This window comes from Jaculus jaculus, chromosome 1 (genome assembly GCF_020740685.1).
Source record: "Jaculus jaculus isolate mJacJac1 chromosome 1, mJacJac1.mat.Y.cur, whole genome shotgun sequence".
NCBI classification, from domain to species: domain Eukaryota; kingdom Metazoa; phylum Chordata; class Mammalia; order Rodentia; family Dipodidae; genus Jaculus; species Jaculus jaculus.
The window spans coordinates 296,739,459-296,759,690 of NC_059102.1; the positions used below are offsets into that span (position 1 = coordinate 296,739,459).

At 48.7% G+C, this 20,232-nt stretch overlaps 1 protein-coding gene across 1 annotated transcript; it reads right to left on the minus strand.

Annotated features, from left to right (window-relative positions):
• Window positions 1-2,206: 2,206 nt before the first annotated feature.
• Window positions 2,207-19,808, minus strand: Ier5 (immediate early response 5). Its single transcript, XM_004658734.2, has 2 exons — window positions 18,356-19,808; window positions 2,207-2,218 (listed from the first exon to the last, which is right to left on the minus strand). The coding sequence occupies exon 1, from the start codon at window positions 19,587-19,589 to the stop codon at window positions 18,600-18,602; it is 990 nt and encodes a 329-aa protein (XP_004658791.2). The 5' UTR covers window positions 19,590-19,808; the 3' UTR covers window positions 2,207-2,218; window positions 18,356-18,599.
• Between the last annotated feature and the right edge of the window lie 424 nt (window positions 19,809-20,232).

Consider the following 20,232-nt stretch of genomic DNA (forward strand, 5'->3'; position numbering starts at 1 on the left):
GCCCTAGCCCCTCTGTGCCTGTTTTTCTTGGTCCTGCATTGTATTCTGGAGTTAGGCCTGAAAGGTAAAGTCATATTAAGGAATATTTACTTCCTGAAAGGCTGTTTTAAAGTTACTGAGGGCTAAGGGTGTTGTTCCATGGTAGTTCAGGCTTAGCATGCCCAAGGCCCTAGGTTTGATCCCCAGCACCATATATAAAATTAACAAACAAATGGGTGGCCGGGCGTGGTGGTGCACACCTTTAATCCCAGCACTTGGGAGGCAGATGTAGGAGGATCACGGAGAGTTCTAGTCCAGCCTGAGACTGCATAGTGAATTCTAGGTCAGCCTGAGCTAGAATGAAATCCTACCTTGGGAAAAAAAAAAAAAAATGGGTGAAAGAGACCAAAGTAGTGGTAGTGATAATGGCTGAGATGTGAGAGCTCTTTGTAAACTGTAAAGCCATGTAAACGTGAGGACGACACAGTTTCTGTACTAGCAGATTCATAAATGAAAGTTCCTTGGAAAATGTTACATACATTTTCCTTACCTGAAGAATAGTGCTAGCCCTGGGATGGGCTTTGCCCTTTCTTTCTCCCTTTCTTCCTTCCTTCCTTCCTTTCTTCCTTTCTTTCTTTCTCACTCGCTCGCTCTCTTTCTTTTGAAAAAGCAAGGTAAAATATTAAAGCAGGCCTTACTGGATAGAAAAGGAAAGGCGTACATTAGAAATGCAAATGCTTAAAGTTTTCAAGACACACTGTACTGTGACCACCAAAACCTCTGCCCTCCAGGCTCAGGCAAGGAGTCTCTGGCTGGGGTCCTGGGAGATGGCAGGAGAACCCTGGTTCTGAGATGGCCTTGGGCTTGACTTTTCATAACTAAAAAGGAAAGAAGTTAAAACAATGAGAAGCCCTCCCAGTTATTTCCACCTTCTTTGGTTGGCCACTTCCTTCCTTCCCTCCTTTTTCCTTCCCTTCCTGCAGGAGCTACTCTGCCCCACCTTCCTTCCTGGAGAAGAGGACCGGCCCTTTCCTCTAGCAGAGCTGGTGCCAAAGGGATGAACAATGTGACTGCTGGGATGGGGGGAGGGGGAGCCCAGAGGTGGGACGAGGCAGGTGAAGTGGGAAAGCAAGGAGCGACAGGCAGAGATGGAGTAAGAGACGTTTGGTTCTCAACGTGTATCTCAACAGTCTCTGGACAGCTCCCAGTGACTTCCATGACTGGAAGGACAAGAAAAGAGACTGCCGGTGACAATAACAGCTCCAGAACCCCATGACACACCCAACGGTGCCCAAATAACGTAACTTCAGGATGGCCTGGAGGAGACACAAAGGGAATTTAACCTAGCTGGCCATTTGCATTCTTTCCGTTCCCCAAGAAAAACACTGAAAGGAGCCGGGGCGTGGTGGTGCACGCCTTTAATCCCAGCACTCGGGAGGCAGAGGTAGTAGAATCGCTGTGAGTTCAAGGCCACCCTGAGACTACATAATGAATTCCAGGTCAACCTGGAATTCTGGGTGGGGGGGGGAGACAGTGAAAGGAAAACAGGATAGGTACATCAAGAGCTTCTGGAAGAGTTTGCGCAGGGCTGAGGGCTGGAGGGGGAAAAAAAGTTCTGATATAGGGGACGAGGCAACAGAAAAGGTACCAAGGAGCTGAGTCGGCCGCCGAACAAATGTACAAAGCTACCAAGGGAGACGGGAGGGGGGAGGGGCCCAGCCGAGTCGGGGTCCCGGCCCAGCTTGGGCAGAGAAGGCCAAAGTGGAGGTGGAGAGCACAAAGCAGCGCACTCCAGGAGGCAGCACAGAGAGGTGGGCCGCGGGCAGAGACGGAGCCCCGAGCAGGCCGGCATCAAAGGGTTCGCGCAGCGGAGGGAGGGGCTCCAGGAAGCGCGCCCTGGAAAGGCCCCTTTGTCTGGCGAGGGCGGCGGCGGCGGCGCACGTGCAGCTGGGGCCGCCCGGGGCCGCCGGTTCCCCGCCGCCGAGCGCCCCGCGAGCAAGCTCGGCGGACCTTCCCGCGCCCCCCCTCTCCCCCGACTCCGGGAACCCCGAGCCTGCGGGGCCCGCGCTGCACGAGGGGTGCAGGGTGACATCCCCGGCCGCAGCAGACTGCCGCCGTCCCGCAGTACCCTCGCACCCCGGCACCGCGCCACTGGCACGGCCCCGGGGGTTTGGAAATAACTGCGCCGTTCCCATGGCGACCAGGCAGCGCCTCCCGCCCCCGCCCGCGGCGCTCTTCCCTCCCTCTCCTCCCCCCCTCCCCCCCCTCCCCGCCCCCAGCCGGAGCGCCCCGGTCACCCGGGCAACGGCGGCTGCCGCGGCGCAAACTCCGACCGCGGCCGGCCCCGCCTCCGCCTGCAGCCCGCCTCCCTCCAGCCCGCGACGCCCGGCCCGCCTCGGCCTGCTCCGGGGAGGGCCTGGCTGCGGGCGCCGGTGCAGGAAGCCTCCCCTCCCCCTCGGCCCGGCCCCGGAAAGCGGGGAGCAGGGAGGAAGCTCCGTGCGGGGCCCCCGCTGGCCCGCTTCTCCCTACGCAGCCTCCCCAGACCCCGGATGACCTCCAGGCGCCTTTGAATACTTCGGAGGTCACCCCGCCCTTCCTCCGGGGACCAGTGGAGACCTTAGCCAAGGGGTCCTCGGCCTGAGCCCACGGATGATGAAAGAGGAACTGGGGAAATGTGAGACACTGGGGAAATGTGAGACGCTCGCACTGAGCGGGGAATGCACGTCTGCGCCCCCTGTTTCTCCCTGCTGGGGTGACACCCCCCCACACACACACACATACACACCCTGAGTGTGACCGTGCATGAACCTTGCGCATTTGTGGTGTTGGTTGTTAGGAGCACTGCAGACCCCGGAAGAGTGCCTCAGCTCCCAGGGTCTGAATTGAAACATTGGGGTTGAAGGACGGACCAGAGAACATTCCGTGAACACCCTCCCTCCCAAGGGCCAACGTCTCTAAGGACTTTTGGAATGAGCAGCAGCCTTGACCCTTGGAAGGGTCTAAACTAAGTTAATAGTTAGCAAATGACTAAAACCACTCCCGGCCTTATTCAGTTATCCAGAGCATCCCAAAGAAACAGAAAGAAAATATGCAGGATACCTTGAAATTGACCTCAAGTCAAATGACCAAAGTCAAAATGCTAATACTTTACATTTCTAACGTTCTTTCCTCAAGAAATGTTACCTCATCCATGTCATCTATGTTTTCAATTTCAAATTCCATAAAATCCCAGAGCAGGAAGAAAGGGTTCCTGAGGAGGCAGATACAAGTGAAACATTTTAACTATGGTCTTAGTGGGAGGATTTAAAGGTTAGTCTTTTCCAGTTGTTAGGGCCCTGTATTTCCTTGGAAGTGAATACAAAGAAATACTTCTTCCGTATATATTGTGGGAAGAGTTTGAAGGTACGTTTAGAGGACCCACGTATGAGACCTGGCTGGGACATTCATTCAGTCCTCATTTTCCTCATCTGGGAAATTGCACTTAATAAAGATGAGATGAAGCAATGTATGGAATAGCCTTCATAAGCTAGAGGACATGTAATAAAGATACTTTAGTTGTGGAGACATCTATAAACTAGTGTACAAGTTGTGATTCATGTGGAATGGACAGTGGGAGATTCCAGATCTCTAAGCTGTGGGTGATGCAGGCAGCTGTGAAGAGTTCTTTTTCTGCTGATGAATCTCCTTTACCCTTGCTATAGACTGCAGTGTCTTGCCCAACCCCCAACCCTGCCTATGTGGGTTGAAATCGTAATGCCTCGTATGGAAATTTAGGGTGTCTTTGAGAGGAATAGAACTTTTCTTAGCCCCTGGTTAGGCTGTAACTCAGGAGTTAGGGGGATGGACGTTCACAACCTCACAAAACTTCCACTGAGTCAGTGGCTCCCAGGTTCATATCCTGCGAATTCAATGAATGAAACCCATAGACTACAGAGGCGGAAGTTTAGAAAGGTCTTATTATACAGTTTAAGAGAAGGAAAATAATGCAGAGCTCTTGAAGAGCAGGAGGGCTTTTCTGGAAATGGGAAAGCCCTCCTAGAGACCCTGATTGGGGTCTTTTATGGGAATTTACTGAGTGAGGGCAGATGTGATCAGTCCAGTTCCCATGTCATGTGTCTAAGCACTTTGTCTTCGAGCCTGATTTTTTTGGGGAAGGGAAAAATTCCTTTAGGAAAGAAGAGATGAGGAAAAGCCAGATCCCATGCCATATGTTTAGGAACCTAATAATCTTAGTCACGTTCTCCAGTCAGGACTTTAGAGGAAAAGAGAAAAGGAAAAACCAGATTCTTCCTTCATCCCACCTTATAGACACAAGGACATTTTTCCATTAGTGTATCTGCTACCCCTAAACTATCTCAATATGACTTTATCTGGAGTTGGAGTCTATAATCCATAACTAAGAGTAAATGAGCTTCTAAAAGGTTGGGCACTGACTTAATAGGATTGTGGCTTTACAAAAGAAAGAGATTTTCTAAGGCAATATAAGAAGCTAGCCATCTGCAAACCATGAAGGTAAGCCTCACCAGAATCCCACCATGCTGGCACCCTGATCTCAGACTTCAGCAGGCAGCACTGTGAGAAATAACTTTCTGTGGCTTCAGTCTATGCTATTCCATTATGGCAGCCGGAGCCGACTAAGACAAGCATGTCTCAGCTTGGAGCTCAGTGCCCCTCCCTGCCACCTCCACCACCTGGCGTTTTGTTCAGCACTTCCACACTTGTCTCATTTTTAATTCATAACCATGTGAGTTGGAATTGGCAAGATTTATTTTTAAATAGAGAAACTAAGACTAAGAAAGATTAAATGATTTGCTGAAAGTCACACAGCTTGTGAATGACCAAGCCAGGACTTGAGTCTCCCCAGACAGTGGCTCGTCTTTAGCCAATGCCACAATCGAGGGAGAGAAAGATGGATATGATTTAGAGATGGGGAAGGGTGCAATTCGATCAGGTAAAGACACAAGTGAACAATTAAAGACCTGTCTGCTGGGACTAACTGGCTCAGCAGTATGTGGGGTGGGTGGTCCAGGCGGAGGGAGTGTGGGAAACATGGCTGGCTGGAGGGGGTAGCTACAAGTACTGTTGAAGTTAAGGTACGGTAGAAGGAAAGAAGGGCAGCAATACCCCACATGCCATTGGAGATAGGGCTCTTCATTCCCCTGGCAGAGACTGCTGGTTTCCTCTGGGCCCTGGCCAAAGGGGAGAACCAAATTCAGAGATCAAGGCTGAGTCCTAAATGACTTAGGATCCCTAAGGAAACACAATAGGAAACTCTTCAATTAGGTTCAAATTCACACTTCTATAGTAAATTACCTTTGTTTGTTTGACCTGGGGTCTCCTGAGGGTACATTTATTACAGCCCTAAACCATTTGTAAGTAAGTGATAATGTTCTTTAATTAGAAGTCAAGAATTGCCCGCCTTTGGCTTTCTCAGCAAGGTCCTACCCCTGGTCAGTGTTTTCACAGAAGTCTTGGTCTCTAGAGACAGTTTTCCTTAAATGAATACATGATCATCCTTCACAATAGGAATGCTAGTAAGGGCCTTCATTAATGAAGGAACCAGTATTTGCCCCCTTTAGGGAGCATCCATGCAAGCTCTTCCAGTTATAATCAGCTATGAAGATTAACTCACCTTCTACTGTTGTCTTTGTGAGTACAATTTGCATACTTGTATTTATCTTTCACCCACCTGGATTTTCAGGGATTTATTAAGTCTCAACATTTAAACCCTCTGTCCAGGGTTTCCCTGCACCGTAGGTTGGGGAGGAAATGGGCCCAGCAGTGCTGTTTACATTTAGAGGCCCTCTCCCAGGTCCCCAAGTCTGCCCACCTCCCTGGGGTGCTCATTCTAAGCAACAGACCAACAACCAATTTAAGGGCTGGCTCAGGGACTCCAGCTACTCTCTGCCTGGCACTGAACGGTATGCTATCACCTCTACCTCACTGGAGACCTCATTAGGACTTGAACTCTGGTCTTTGTTCCTTCCCAGCGGGTTTTTTATGGGGGAGTGGAGGAGGGAGGAGGGGCCAGGTAAGCCCACAGCTCCCAGAGCAGCAGGAGTCCAACAGCCTCTGAGAACGTGAAAGTGAGTAAACAAGCAATTACCAAAGAGACAGCCTAGAGCAGCAACCAGAGAAAGCCTCTTAACTAATTTGATTCCCCTCCCTGCCTGAAAGGACATCGCCTACCCTGGAGCCCTCCTCCGATCCAGCTTCTCCAAGCTAATTTCACCATCCTCTGTCTGCTTTCCAAGTGAAATTCCATCCCAAGGGCAAGCAGGGTCCCAGGGGTGAGAAGCTAACCGTTATATTCCGTTATATTCTGGCCGAGGTCTTGGCTTGGCCATCGCCACCACTGCTGTGTCTGTGTTGGGAGGAGAGAAAATGCAGTGTGCTATGATCCACTTCCTTCCACTACCCTGTGGCCTTCAGACCCCTCTGCAGGGAGGGCTGGGGAAGAGCACAGTGACTAAGAACTTGCTTCTCAGAATCTCGAGTGGGAACCCAGCAGGAAGTGTGGGGTTGGAGTGAAAGAACCTTCACATTCCTCTCTTAGCTGGTGAGCCGCCTCCTGCCTGCTGCTTCGAGGCCAGTCCCCAGTTTTTTTCACTTCCTCTACTTCTGCTAACTGTGCAGATCTTGGCACAGAAAGGCCTGTACATAGATAAGATTGAGGTCTCCTATTTACCTTCAAAAACTATAATTTAGTGGGGGAAGGTAGAGGTAAACATTTCAAGATGTTTTAAAAAATGTCCATGAATAACAATGCAAGGCAATGTATAGTAGATGCCACTGCTCCCATTGGCTCTGATAATTTCTCACCTGGATTTTGTTTTAAACTAGATCTTGCTGTGAAGTCCAGGCTTCTAAACCTCCTGCCTCCCACATGCTAGCATGACAGCCCTCCATGCCCCAACCCATGCTAGACCTCTCTCTTGGATTATTGAACAGTCTCGGTAACTGCACCTGTTCCTCTGTTCCTAAACATTTGACTAACTGGGTCCTACTCCTTCCTTTTTCTAAGATTTTTATTTTTAATTTTTGGTTTTTCGAGGTAGGGTCTCACTCTAGCCCAGGCTGACCTGAAATTCACTATGTAATCTCAGGGTGGCCTTGAACTCATGGGGATCCTCCTACCTCTACCTCCCGAGTGCTGGGATTAAAGCGTGTGCCATCATGTCTGGCATTCCTGCTCCTTCTTTTTTTTAAATTTTTTTTTGTTCATTTTTTATTTATTTATTGGAGAGAGACAGACACAGGGAGAAAGACAGATAGAGGAAGAGAGAGAGAATGGGCGCGCCAGGGCTTCCAGCCTCTGCAAACGAACTCCAGATGCGTGCGCCCCCTTGTGCATCTGGCTAACATGGGACCTGGGGAAGCGAGCCTTGAACCGGGGTCCTTAGGCTTCACAGGCAAGTGCTTAACCGCTAAGCCATCTCTCCAGCCCTCCTGCTCCTTCTTAAAAGCCTTCGTTTGCTCCCAGTGTCTCTTCCATGATAAGCAAGTGCTCTACCACTGAGCTGCAACTCCAGCTACCCCACACATTTTAGGATGAAACCAACCCCTTACCCCAGCACAGAATGCCTTGTCTTTTGTCATCTGGCCTCTCGTAATTCTTGGAGCCATGCCCTACTCCTCATCCATGCTCTGACCAGAATTAAGCATTTGCCACATCTAGCGACTATCCTGGCCTTTGCACATGCAGCTGTCTGACATGATTACCCCGATTCCACCTAGAGCTCAGTGTAGAAATAATCTCTTGCCAGGAATCCTTCCCTCTGGTTATGGGAAATTGGGTGTCTTTAAGAGCAGTGGAGCCTCTCTCAGGTCTTAGTTGGTCTGTAACTCAGGAGTTAGGGTGCCAGACGCTCATGATCACTCAAAACTTCTACCAGGTCAGTGGCCTCCCAGTTCTTGTCTTCTGAATTCAACAAATGAAATCCACAGACCATAGAGGGTCAAGAAAGATTTTTATCATAGAGCTCAAGAAAAGGAAAGAAAGCAGAGCTCCTGTTGTGAAGGCAGGAGGGGGTCTCTGGAAATGGGAACGCCCACTTGGTATTTCTGATTGTGGTCTTTTAAGGAAATTTGCTGTGTGGGGGCTGGGCTGGTCAATCCATTTGTCATACCAGGTGTCTAGGTGCCTTGCAGTCTATATGTCTGGTTTCTAGGGAAGGGGAACTCCTTTAAGGAAGAAGAAATAAGAGGAAACCAGTCCCTTCTGCTGATATTGCTAGCCTCCAATGGCCAAGCAAGATGGAGGCTATGAGACTCCTTTAGGGAGAAAGAGATAAGAATTAGATTCCCCTCTTACAGGTGTGAGGACATTGTCTATCTTTAGTCACTTTTTGTTTACTTTTGGGACCCTGTTAGCCCTAAACTGCCTCAAGAGCACTCTCTGTGGGTTACATATCCCTCATCAGTATTCCTATATCACCTGAATTGTAATGAGTTTTCCATCTCTCTCCCTTTTAGTCCCTTACTCATTTTAACCAGCACTTGGCAAAGTAGGCAGTAAGTGAAGTTTGAATGAAAAGCTGTCCAACAGGGCTGGAGAGATGGCTTAGCAGTTAAGCACTTGCCTGTGAAGCCTAAGGACCGCAGTTCAAGGCTCGATTCTCCAGGACCCACATAAACCAGATGTACAAGGTGGTACATGCATCTGGAGTTCGTTTGCAGTGGCTGGAGGCCCTGGTGCGCCCATATTCTCTCTCCTTCTCTCTCTCTCACATACACACACACACTCACTCCCCCTCTTTCTCTCCCTGTCTGTCACTCTCAAATAAATAAATAAAAATAAACAAAACTTTTTAAAAAAGAAAAGTGAAGCTGACCAACAGGCAGAACTGTTCATAGAGAATATAGGCCATGAGAGACAGGTAATATCACCAAAATTACACTGTATGATGAATAATCTACTGGAGCTGGAGGAGCTCAGGGTTGAGGCAGAGGGGAGAACAGACTGACTTGATGAGTATTGAAAGTCTAGAGTTAAGAACAGGAACAGCAGAAACTAGAAAGCCAGCAAGGAAATGAGTTGCAGTATAGAGGGAAAACTGTAAGTTTTACAAATATTTGGATGTGTTCTCAAGAGGGATGGAGAGGGGAGAGATGACACCCAGACTTGCAGTCCAGGTGCTGAGATGATACGAGTGGGAGAAGCAGACAAAAGCCTGGAGAAGGCCAAGGATTCGGAGAGCAGAATCCAGGAGAAGAGATGCTCTGTTTGTTTTTAGAAATAGCTCCAGCTAATTAGAACAGAAAGCGAACACGCTGGGGGAACTGTGAGCTCTAGGTTGAGTTTTGTGTCTGGGTGTTCTATGCACCTTGAGAAAAGTGTGGCAGTCCAGGCATGGTGTTAGTCTGAAAATCACTGACAGTTTTTCACAGGAGATGACCCACCCTCAAGCAGAACTACTGATTCGCCTGCACCTTTCCCCATGTTCCAGAGGACTTTGCTGTTTTTTCGCCTTATCCGGGGCTGTCCTGTCAGAGACACTGTAGTTCTCAGCCCAGTACCTTTTCCTACTTCTCACATTCTTTCTGTTTTCTGACTCTGAGTTTATTTTAGTCTTCTGTTTCTCCTTAAATCATCACAGACATCTGTCTCTCTAGCCTGCATCATCCGTCCACCCTGCTCTCTCATTGCTTTCATCTCCTTTCTCTCCTTCCAGTTGCCTTAACAGACCCAAAACTGCTTACCTTCCCTCTTTGCTTTCTCAGTATCTAGAGCCTCTGTTGGACATGTGTCAACCTGCTTTCAGGCTCAGCCTAATCTTCATAACACTGAGAAAGACTCATGAGGTCAGACTGTGGGGAGAAATCTCATACCCGGGAAACTACAGTCATTCACAACTGGCTTTTCAAATGAGAACAGACTACAAGTTGAGTGTGTATGAGGGTGTACACGTGTACGCACACATGTGCGTGTATGTTTTCTGCTCACAAGAACACCATAGCCTTCTTTCCTCATGGTATATGCCTACATTCCAGTATGTTTTAAGCTCCTAATAGATAAATGGAATCAGAAGTCTCCATCTTCAGGATGAGTAGCTGGTGCCACTAGGGCTTCAGGGAGCAATCCTTTTTTTTTTTTTTTTTTTTTTTTGTCCAAGATTCTCTAGCAGTTTGTCACCTTGCCAACTGGTTTGTTGGAGTTTAAGCTGCAAAAGTCTTTGGTGACTGGAAGTGTGGAAGAGAAAGAAGGCTGCTGAAACTAACAAGGTCCCTGGAGTAATTTATTAGTGTCTCTGGACTCCTTTATTTGACAGAAGGGGGAAAGGAAGAAACTGCTGCTTCTTCCTGCTAAGAGACATACAGTTAGTTAGAGTTTATATATGTTCAAGCCTCATTCGCTCTCATTAGAGCTGGTCCTGCCTCCATCAGTTCTGTCTTAAGACATGTGCAGGCCCTTCATCTACTCACGCTCCTTTTGGTCATCTTATCTTGGTTCTTTTTGCCTTTTTTTTTGAAGGTGAAGAGGTTATAGCCGGAACCTCTACATCTTTCCCTCCATTCCCTTTCTAGTCTGCTTTTCTCTCCCATCCTTTGTTCAGTTTCATCCATGATCAGCTTTGACCTAAGGAAACTTCCTTTGTCTTTGTTCTGGACTTTTCTGTTGCTCACCCCTGGGCAGTAAGTAGCCTGGCTCTACTCCCAACTTTCCACACACAGTTCCCTTTGATCCTGGTCTCTTTCTGCTCCAACCTCTATATCTAGGCTCCCTCACAATAGGGTGTGGCTTTCTGCCCTTCTTCCTTCCTTGGGGTTCCCTTAGCTCTAAGGACCATTTCTAAGTTTGACCACCACATCTCCCCCTGAGGAAGCAACATGTGAAAAGACCCAGAAACCTGAAGGAATGTTTCTCAGGCTATAGCTACCTCATTCCATATGACTGGAGGCAGCATTCAGGGGAAGGAAGAGCAAGAAGAAGCTAGGCCTTCAATGACCTAAAGCTGTAAAGTTCTCAATTGATCATAAGATCAGTGGAAATATCTACTTTTTAAAGTTTTTTAATATTGTATTTATTTGTAGCCAGGTGTGGTGGCTACAAATAATCCCAGCATTTTGGAGGCAGAGGTAGGAGGATTGCCATGAGTTTGAGGCCACCCTGAGACTACATAGTGAATTCCAGGTCAGCCTGGGCCAGAGTGAGACCCTGCCTCGATAAACAAAAACAAAACAAAAAATTATTTATTTGAGAGAGAAAGAGAGAGAGAATAGGCATGCCAGGGCCTTCTTGCCACTGCAAACAAACTCCAGATGCACGCACCACCTTGTGCATCTGGCTTTACGTGGTACTGGAGAATTGAACCTGGGTTCTTAAGCTTTATCATAGGCAAACACCTTAACTGCTAAGGCACCTCTCCAGCCCTGCCTTTTAAAGTTTTACGTGAATCAATTGCCTGAGGATCTTATGAAACTAAAGATTCAGTAAGTCTGGATAGGCCCTGAGATTCTTTGTATCTGGTAAGCTCTCAGATGGCAGAGCAGTGCACTTTGAGAAGGAAGTCAACCACACTTAGGTACTATCAGAGGGTTTTATTTTGAGGTTTCCATGCCGTTTTTGCATCACATCTGGAATGTAATCATCTTGAGGGCTAGGATTCTGTTGTTTACATCTTTGTATTTCCCACTGATGACTTCCTTCTGGGTGTTCCTATAAATAATCAGTGGGACCCAGAGCTGAGCTCCTCACAGTACATTTTTTAGCTTTGCTTCACAAACAATTTATCTTGTAATCATAATTGTAAAGCAAGTAGATACTTTTAAAAAAACTATAACTAGGAACCTCGAAAAATGACTTTCCAAGTAGTCACACTTTCAGATTCAAGCCCATAGTCCCTTATTCAGAAAGGTTTTAAGAAAGCAGGCAAGAAGTGAATTTGAATAATGCTTTTTCTTGGATCCTCACTTGACCACTCAAAATGATCTACTTCTCACTCACCACCTCATTTATTCTCTCCTGCTTGGTAAGTAAACAACTCTCCCCTCTGCTAGTCTCACACAGCCATTAAGGAGCCCCAAGGAACAAGCTCCAAGTTAGAAAGCCAGTTGCCTGATGCTGATGTTACTGAAGGGCTGGGAAGCAGACAGTTGGGCCAGCCCACATGCCAGATTTGCCCACTCACCACATCACTATGGCTGCTCTCCCTGTGCAGACTAGGGGCACCTTTGAGAAGAGTTTGGACATAAGGTTAGGGGGCACCCACAGAAATGCCAGTGCAATGACATCTCTAGCTTAGTGTCCTAGGTACCTTGACTTCAGCTTCTGAAGCTTCGACTCTGCTCCCAGTGATTTCTCTCATGGCCATTAAAGCAAAAGTCACTCCAGTCAAAAGTAGGTCACACTAGGGGGAGGGGAGGTGATGAATGCAGATGTCAAGGAATTTTCACCCTTTTCCAAACCAGAAATAAAACTTGAAAATAGTCTGAAGTACAGGAGAGATGGGTGGAGTGTTCCTGCCCTAAATTCTCTTGGCCCACAGACAGACCTTAAGCAGAGCACTCACCAGTGGCAGTTGACTGCCACCCCCTTTCCCCACCTCCTTCGGGGTTCACAAGTCTCAAGCTCACTTCCTGCTGGTCATCTCTGAAGTATGATGCAAGTAGCTGCTCCCCTCTCCCACTTCTAATAACTCACTGTTAAAAAAAAAAGAAAATCAAAGACTGCAGGGGCTGGAGGGAGGTGGACAAGGCAAAAAGGCCCTTTTGGATTTCTCCATCCCAGTGGTTCTGTGATTCATTATCTGTGCTATAAAGCGGCACATGCAGTTCCAGCAAAGGGTGGGGGAGCAGCAATTGTGTGGCCCACATGTGGGCTCCCTTGGCTATGCCTCCCCTTTCCTGCATCTGGCCACCAGCCAAGCTGGCTTCTCAGCTGCCGCTTCTGATTCTAGTATGCAGACTCCTCTATCGATCCCTGCTGTTCTGAGGAGGCTGGGGGCCTGCACAGGCATGGAGAGATGATGACAACTTGCAGCCACCGCAGCTGAGGTTTGGTCTCCATGGCCCAGCATCTCCAGAGATGCTTTCCAACTCTCACGGTCAGGAAACCCAAATCTGTGCTCTTTCTTGGAGGCTGTCACACTCCTCATCAAAGCTCTTCCAGGAGCAGTCAGACTCTTCCCCCAGGCAAACGACTGATGCAAATCCCTCAGAGGGTAGAGAGATGCCTTAGAAAGACCCAGACAGAAAAGGCAGGGCAAACAGCTACAGCTCTGGTGGAAATATCTACACCACAAAGGTCAGGGTGAGATGGACACCAGCTAGAAGTAGGTGTGGGTCAGCTTGGAGACTCACTAGCGGATAGTCGGATAGTCGGTAGGTATCCTGGATTCAAGAAGGGGTCCAAGCACAGAGTAACCACAGGAAACCCTACACCTCAGAATTGGCTTCAGTGCTTTGAGCAAAGGAAATGCAGGTCTGCAGAGTGAAAAGAACGGTCTGGTTTGGTTTTGCTTTTGTTTTTGCTTTGTTACTTCAGAACAAACAAGCTCCCAGCTGCTGCCCTGCCAAGCTAGGGGGAATGGATCGAAGAATAAGCAGGTGGGAACACGACTTTCAGCACATCCCTGAGTACTTGAAAAACTGAAAGAAGCCTTGCCTCGGGGGGTTGGGGAAACTTGGCAGAAGCTCAAGTTCATAGGGAGAGAGCAGAGGGCTGGGGCCAGAGCTAACTTGGCTAAAGGGGTAAGAATGGGAAAGCTATTTTCATTTTCGCCCTGTGAGTTAGGGATGTGGCTTATCACCTGGGCTCAGGGTCCTATGGCCAGGTCCCAAAAGCTCTCAAGTCTAGGTTTACCAACAAACACTGCTGGCTTGCTCTGTGCCAGCTTCCTGAGTCACCTCTCAAGATGCTCAGTGGTAAGTGACAGTGAAGGCCAGCCCTTCTTCCCACAGCTCCCCAAAATGGACAGTCCGTCCCTTTCACATCTGTCCCTATGTGGGCAGCATAGTTGGTCTGCCAAGAAGGGGAGAGGGAGAGGCCCCTACAAGAATGCAGTCCCTGGAGGCTTCTCCTTCCCTGCCTGTAGGATTCCAAAGGCCTGAGACAAACCCCAGGATGCTGTCCAGCAAAGATACTTTGGGCTATATTCCTCTGGGAGACAGCAAATTGCTAGAGAGGCATTTTATTTTTAAAGCCTTCATTCCCACTGGGGGAGGGGGCAGTGGCACACATTGGGAAAAACTGTTTGGATCGGGAAGGTGGCATTCAACTAGATGCATATATTTTATACTTTCTGCCCCTTCCTAAGTATTCTCTATTGTAACCTTAAGAAATGTTACTGGAGCAGTCCGAGAACGTAAGTTAAGATTGTAGGGATTCCTCCTATCAGCTCTGCTTCTACTCTGTTTTTCCTCCCACCGTTTTCCACTGGGTAGAATTTTAAATTTTGAACAACGGTTCAAAAGCTGAGAGACAAACTGCTCATTACTGGAAAGAGTGCCTGGAATCCTGGGAAGCCGACCTCACTCGCCACTGGAGCACTGCACCTCATAGCAACCGCTCCTTTCATAGTCACGGGAAGGGTTCTTTTCATCCCATCTTCTTTTAGGGACTGCTGGGATAAAAGGGAGCCTAGACGAGTAAAAAATTCACAAACAGGACAAGAATAAAATATTTAGGGCAAAAGATCAGAAGTCCCTTAGTTATTCAGTGAACTGAACTAACTCTACTTAGAAAAAAAGCATAGAGAAATAAAAGTCCATCCAACTGCATGTCACAGTGAGTATTAGCCTTTAGACCCCATCACACTGGCTCTAAGCTAGGTTGTCAAGCCTAGTAAATTGAAGAGACTCAGATTAGCCCAATAAGATGAAGCAGTGTAATTATTAATTTCACCCCCAATACTAACATTTTTATTCTGAGAAGCATCCTACCAAAGTACTTAAATAGTCCAAGTAGTTAAGAGTTCCCTTCCACTACACATCCCAGAATATAACCAGTGATGAGCGGAAATGAAGAATGGAAATGGCTGTTAGATGTCACAGAGAAAACTCAGTCACTCTGGAGGGCAGATAAGCCTTCCATCATTAGTTCTTAGTTCCTCCTCTGATATAATGGATGATTTCTGAGAGAAAAGACAGGTCTAAGCTAGAGTTCAGTTTAGGTTTGAAGTTGAAGGCACAGCTCGGTGGTAAGCTTGCTTAGGGTCTTGGATCCTATTTCTAGTCATGGAAAAAAAAATTACAGGCCAAAGATGACTGATTTGATCAAGAGACCACCCAAAGTAGTTTTTAAAAAAGACTAGACAGTAACACTCTTGACTTTGTTTCTAGTTCTACTGAATCTGATTTAGTTATGTGATGACGGTTCTAGCATCAAGAAGCTCCTGTCCGGGACCTGTCAATGAGCGTGGCTTAAGAAACGTCCAATGCCAAGAAATCTAAACTAAAAATAACTCTGCATGCTATTTTATTCCTTTTACTCATCACAGAAAGCATTTATGTGTCAACAAGAACTTTGTTCCTTGTGAGTTTTCACTCCTGTTTACTCCTTCCTGAAAATAGAGCTGTTTGATAAAATCCAGGAAAGTCACAAGGTTGGTGTGAGACATACACAGCAACAAACTATGCTGGTAGAACAAAGCTACGTGCCTGCCAAGTGTCCAGAGCAAAGGGAATAAAAGAACCCATGCTCACTAACAGAGTAATTTAAAAGGACTCACCCTTTCCCTCCTCTCCCACAAGTATACCCAGTTCCTTTACCATAGTATATCTGATGGCTTATACATAGCATTTACATTAGCAGCAACAGTTGAGTGTCCACTTGGTCACTATGTGTAATTTTTTTTTGTTTTGAGGTAGGGTCACACTATGTAACCCAAGATGGCCTCACCCTGCAGATCCTCCTGCCTCAGCTTCTGAAGTACTGGGATTATGGGTATGTGCCACTTCACTCCCCCCTCCAGTTATGAAGTACTTTTCCAATGTCATTAACTCATTAATTTTTACAACCCTATGAGGTAGGAATAATTATCCTAATTTTACACTTGAAAAAACCTGAGGTACAGACAGTTGAAGTAACTTGTCCGAGGTCTCAGAGAAAAGTGGCAGAGTTAAGACACAAAATTCCACGCAGCTTGGCCCCACACCTGCTATACACTAGACAGCTTCTGCAGAAATTGTGCAACAAAAGGGGGAGGGGACTAAAGAATTTCCCACACAGCTTAATTCCCCTACCAAACATGCCAATTTACATTCTGTAAACTAAACAGACACATGGTCCCGTGGCTCACCTTCACGTGAAAACCAAGGACCAACAGGAACCTTGGTCTTACCCAAACAACACAGCTCTCTTCACACCAAATGTTACCCATTTCAAATATAAAAGCCCATTAAGATAGCTGTTCAAGCATAATTGCATTCTAGTAACAGGAAATGTTTACAAAATTAAGGCCCCGGACACCTTCTTCAGTTTAAGCAGTTGGCACTTAATGTATCCTTGGTGGTTATGACAGAACTGAAGAAGCTAATTTCTAAAAGAAAAATAAGATATAAGCCTGATTAGAGAATGTTTTATTCTATGTATATATTAGGATGATGGGGTATAAAGCAAAATGTCCCCATGCTTAAGACCCAGTCATACATTTTGTAGAAATTTTAAAGCAATGGCCACTTAGCTATGACATAGGTTCATATACTTAGAACTTGAGCTACAGCCAAGGGATCTTTCATATGCTCCCTTTGTTTAAAGATTGTAAGGTTTAAACCTTTGTCTCTTTCCTTAATTCCTGCCCATCTCTTAAACATTCTACTTACTTATAAACGCCTACCATCTTTTAAAGTGCTGGCACTCATGTTTTTAAACATGTTAAACATTAATCTACTTCACACATATTGAACAGTTTTCACTAGACAAAAAGTTCGCTTCAAAGTAATCATTTTAGTGAAGTGACTTAACTGTATTGCTTGTCATAAATGACAAAAACAAATCAGGAAGTTTTGCTAAATGAAAATTAAATTTACCTAACACTCCTTCCCTTATCTGGTTTCACACACACACACACACATTCCACTTTCACCAAGGCATCTACTTTCTACAGCTGTACTAGTAAAAGAAAAAAAAATGCAAAAATTCAACCCTGACATCTAGTGGAATGTAGAGACGGTCCTGACCACCTCATCAGCTGTAAGCAAGCACTTTTCCAGTTCAAAGCTAAAAGATGATCTACGGTACATAGCATAACAGAAATCTAAATGTCTTGATGAAAATATTTTTGTAGATCAGAAAGCCTTCAAAACTTGATGTTTAAATCATTTAATGTTCAACACACCATCAGGACTGGGCTGTGGAAAATCAAACTGGCCTAAACTGAATGTAGAAAAGGCAGTTGTAGTGGCAGGTTTAAAAAAAACAAAAACAAAAAACTGGCAGTCACTGATACCGGTATCTAATAGCAGCTCTGTGATAGAAAGTTAAAAGCCTTAAATGTGTCTCCCTTGATACTTAGTCAAGTCAGCAAACAATGTCCTCAGTCTGTGAATAACTGATATTAAGAACCACACCTTCAATTTTCTAACCCAGACTTTAGCTTCCCTCCCCCCACTTCGCAGGAAACCCAAGCAGGTGATTACAGACAAGGAGGCAGTGAAATTGCTTCAAAATATTTAATACGTGTTAGACACGTAGGTACATTTTTATACAAAAAGTCAATACAGGGAAGGAGAAAATACTGTACAAAAACCTTATCAGCTCCCCCAACCTTTATACAACAAAGACTGGAGTCACCCTATCCACAAAACCATAAGGTCTTTCCACTTAGGGCTTGCCTGTAAACTTTATTTCATTTAAATACTTTTTAAAAGCACTGTGTAGTAGTTCTGAGCTAGAGCTTTTAAAAATATATCTTTTCTCTATAAACTCCGTATTTCCAAGCTTGAACTCTTCTGTGAAGTTCATCAAGCTTCTCCCCCCCCCCCCCCCCCTTGGGGAGGAAGTGAAGGTCCCTTGATGCCCCTTTCCCAGCGTAATCACTGGGTAGGAGCTTTTCTTCTGTGCTAGAGAATGATGGGAAATAATGCGCGTCTCTGCTCCACGCCGACTCCCTCTAGTCTGGGGAACTCCTGTGTGGAAACGTCACTCCGGGCCCTGGTGAGGGTCTAGCTTTCACGCGAGGGGTGTGTAAAGTCCCTTTCTCTCCCGAGATCGACCGGGGAACTCCCCTGCCTGGAGCTCTTTGAGCCGCTGCTTCCTTCTCGGTGCTGCGGGCAGAGGAAAGTCCCGGTCTTACCCCGCTCCCTCCCTCCCCCCCCGAAAAATCCAAAGTCTTAGGCCCCCAAAGAAAGGGTGGTGCATTCCAAAAGGACAGAAACAGTCTCAGCACAAGACACGCTTACAGACACACAGACATACACAGACACAAAAGTTAACGATCGTCCTCTTCCAATAAGCCTCCAACTCCAGGTCTCAGGATGGTGAGACTGGAGAGCCCCCGGGCCAGCCGGACCGCCCAGCCAGCCGCAGGGGACAGTGCGCGCTGCCCCGCAGCAACCAAGTCTCCCCACCGCGCTCAGCGCCTGGCGGTCTCGGGGCGTCCTCGCAGCCGGGAGAAGCCCGGCCTTGCCATCGCGGACGCCCGCTGCTCCTCCAGCTCCACCCGCTCGGGGCGCGGGACTCAGAAGGCCACGATGGCTGTGTTCCAGGGGTTCATGTCTCTCAGCACTGGCTTATCGCAGCAGATCTGCCCGGGCTCGGTGGCTTCCGGGTTGTTCTCCTCCGCCTCCTTTTCCTCCCGACCACCCCCGGGGCTTTTCCGCAGGAGTCCCGAGAAGCTGGACCCGAAAATGCTGATGAGGTTCGCCACGTTCCCGGTCTCCATCTCTTCCTCGCCGGTCTCTTCGACCCCGTCCGGTTGCGGCTGCTCCTCGGAGGAGTTCCGGCGTGGCTTCTTCAACGGGGTCGAGCCGGGCGCCGGGCAGCCCGCGTGGCCGCCGCCACCCACCCGCGCCGCGCCGCGTTTCCTGGGGCAGCCGGCTGGCGGCAGCGGGGGCTCGTCGTCGTCGTCGTTGTCGGCGGCGCCGGTTCGCGGCTCGCAGCGGCAGCCAGCGCGGGAGGACGCGGCCCGATGCTCCTCTCCCGCCGCCGCCGCCGCCGGGGGACAGCCGCAGGGGCGCCGCGCGGCTCGCGGACCCTCGGGGAACACGTCCAAGCCTTCGCCTCCTCCCGCCAACGCCACGCGCGGACGCTCCACGCGGCCCCAAGCGGCTTCCGCCTCTCCGGCCTGGAGAGCGTCCCCAGTTCCGGATACCGGGACGACGGGGTCTGAGACCGCGGGGCGCTCCGTCTGCGGCTGCGGCTCGGTCTCCGGCCAGGCGGCGCGGGCGCTCAACGGAGGCGGCTCACCCCAGCCGGCCGGCGGTACAGCCGCAAGGTCTCCGGACTGCTGCTGCTGCTGCGGCGGCGGCGGCACCACCGGAATCCCCGCGGGACCCGCCAGGTAGAGACCAGGACACGGGTCACTCAGGTAGACCTGGCGGGCGCTGCGCAGCACCAGCGACACCAGGAGGTTCTTGTGCAGCTTGATGCCGCCGCGCTGGACCCGCGAGTTGTAGATCTTGCCCAGGGAGATGCTGACGATACGGTGAGCCTCCAGCTTGAACTCCATCCCGCCTCCTGTGCTCCGGACTGACGCCGAGGGGACCCGGGGTGGCGGGGGACAGTTCTCCCGGCTCGCGTCCGGAAGTCGGGAGAAGAGCGTGAGGCGTAAACAAGTCCGTCCCTCGAGGTGCACCCTTGGCAGCCGAAAGCTCGGAAGAGAAACGCCTCGGTGACAACGCACCGCAGCGGAGCCTTGCCGCAAAGAAAAAAAGCTCGCTTCCCAGTCCGTCGCTACACTGAGGGTCGGCCAGCCACCCCGCTCCTTATATAGGTTCCACGAACGCCAATCACAAGGCGCCGCCAACCGTTCTGGGCGGGCCGGTGCGACTCGTACGGCCAATAGGAAGCCGAGGAGGGGCGCCTGGTCGCGTTCGAACGGTAGTCCCGCGGAGCTAGCTCTTAAAGGGGGCGATGGACGGCAGCCCATTGATGGGTGCCGCCGCTGCAGTCTGCGATCCAGGCTAGGTGCTGCGGCTGGGGCCCGAAGTATTGTCGGTGGTTAAAGGTTCTGACTCGTGCACTAGCTTACCCGAACTGAACCCGCTGTACCGTTCATTCGCGTTCGGTGGTAGACTCTTGAACACAACGATGTCTTGATCCTTCCCTGGTCTATTTCCAAACACTCAACGCCTGGAACCCCAGGTCAACCT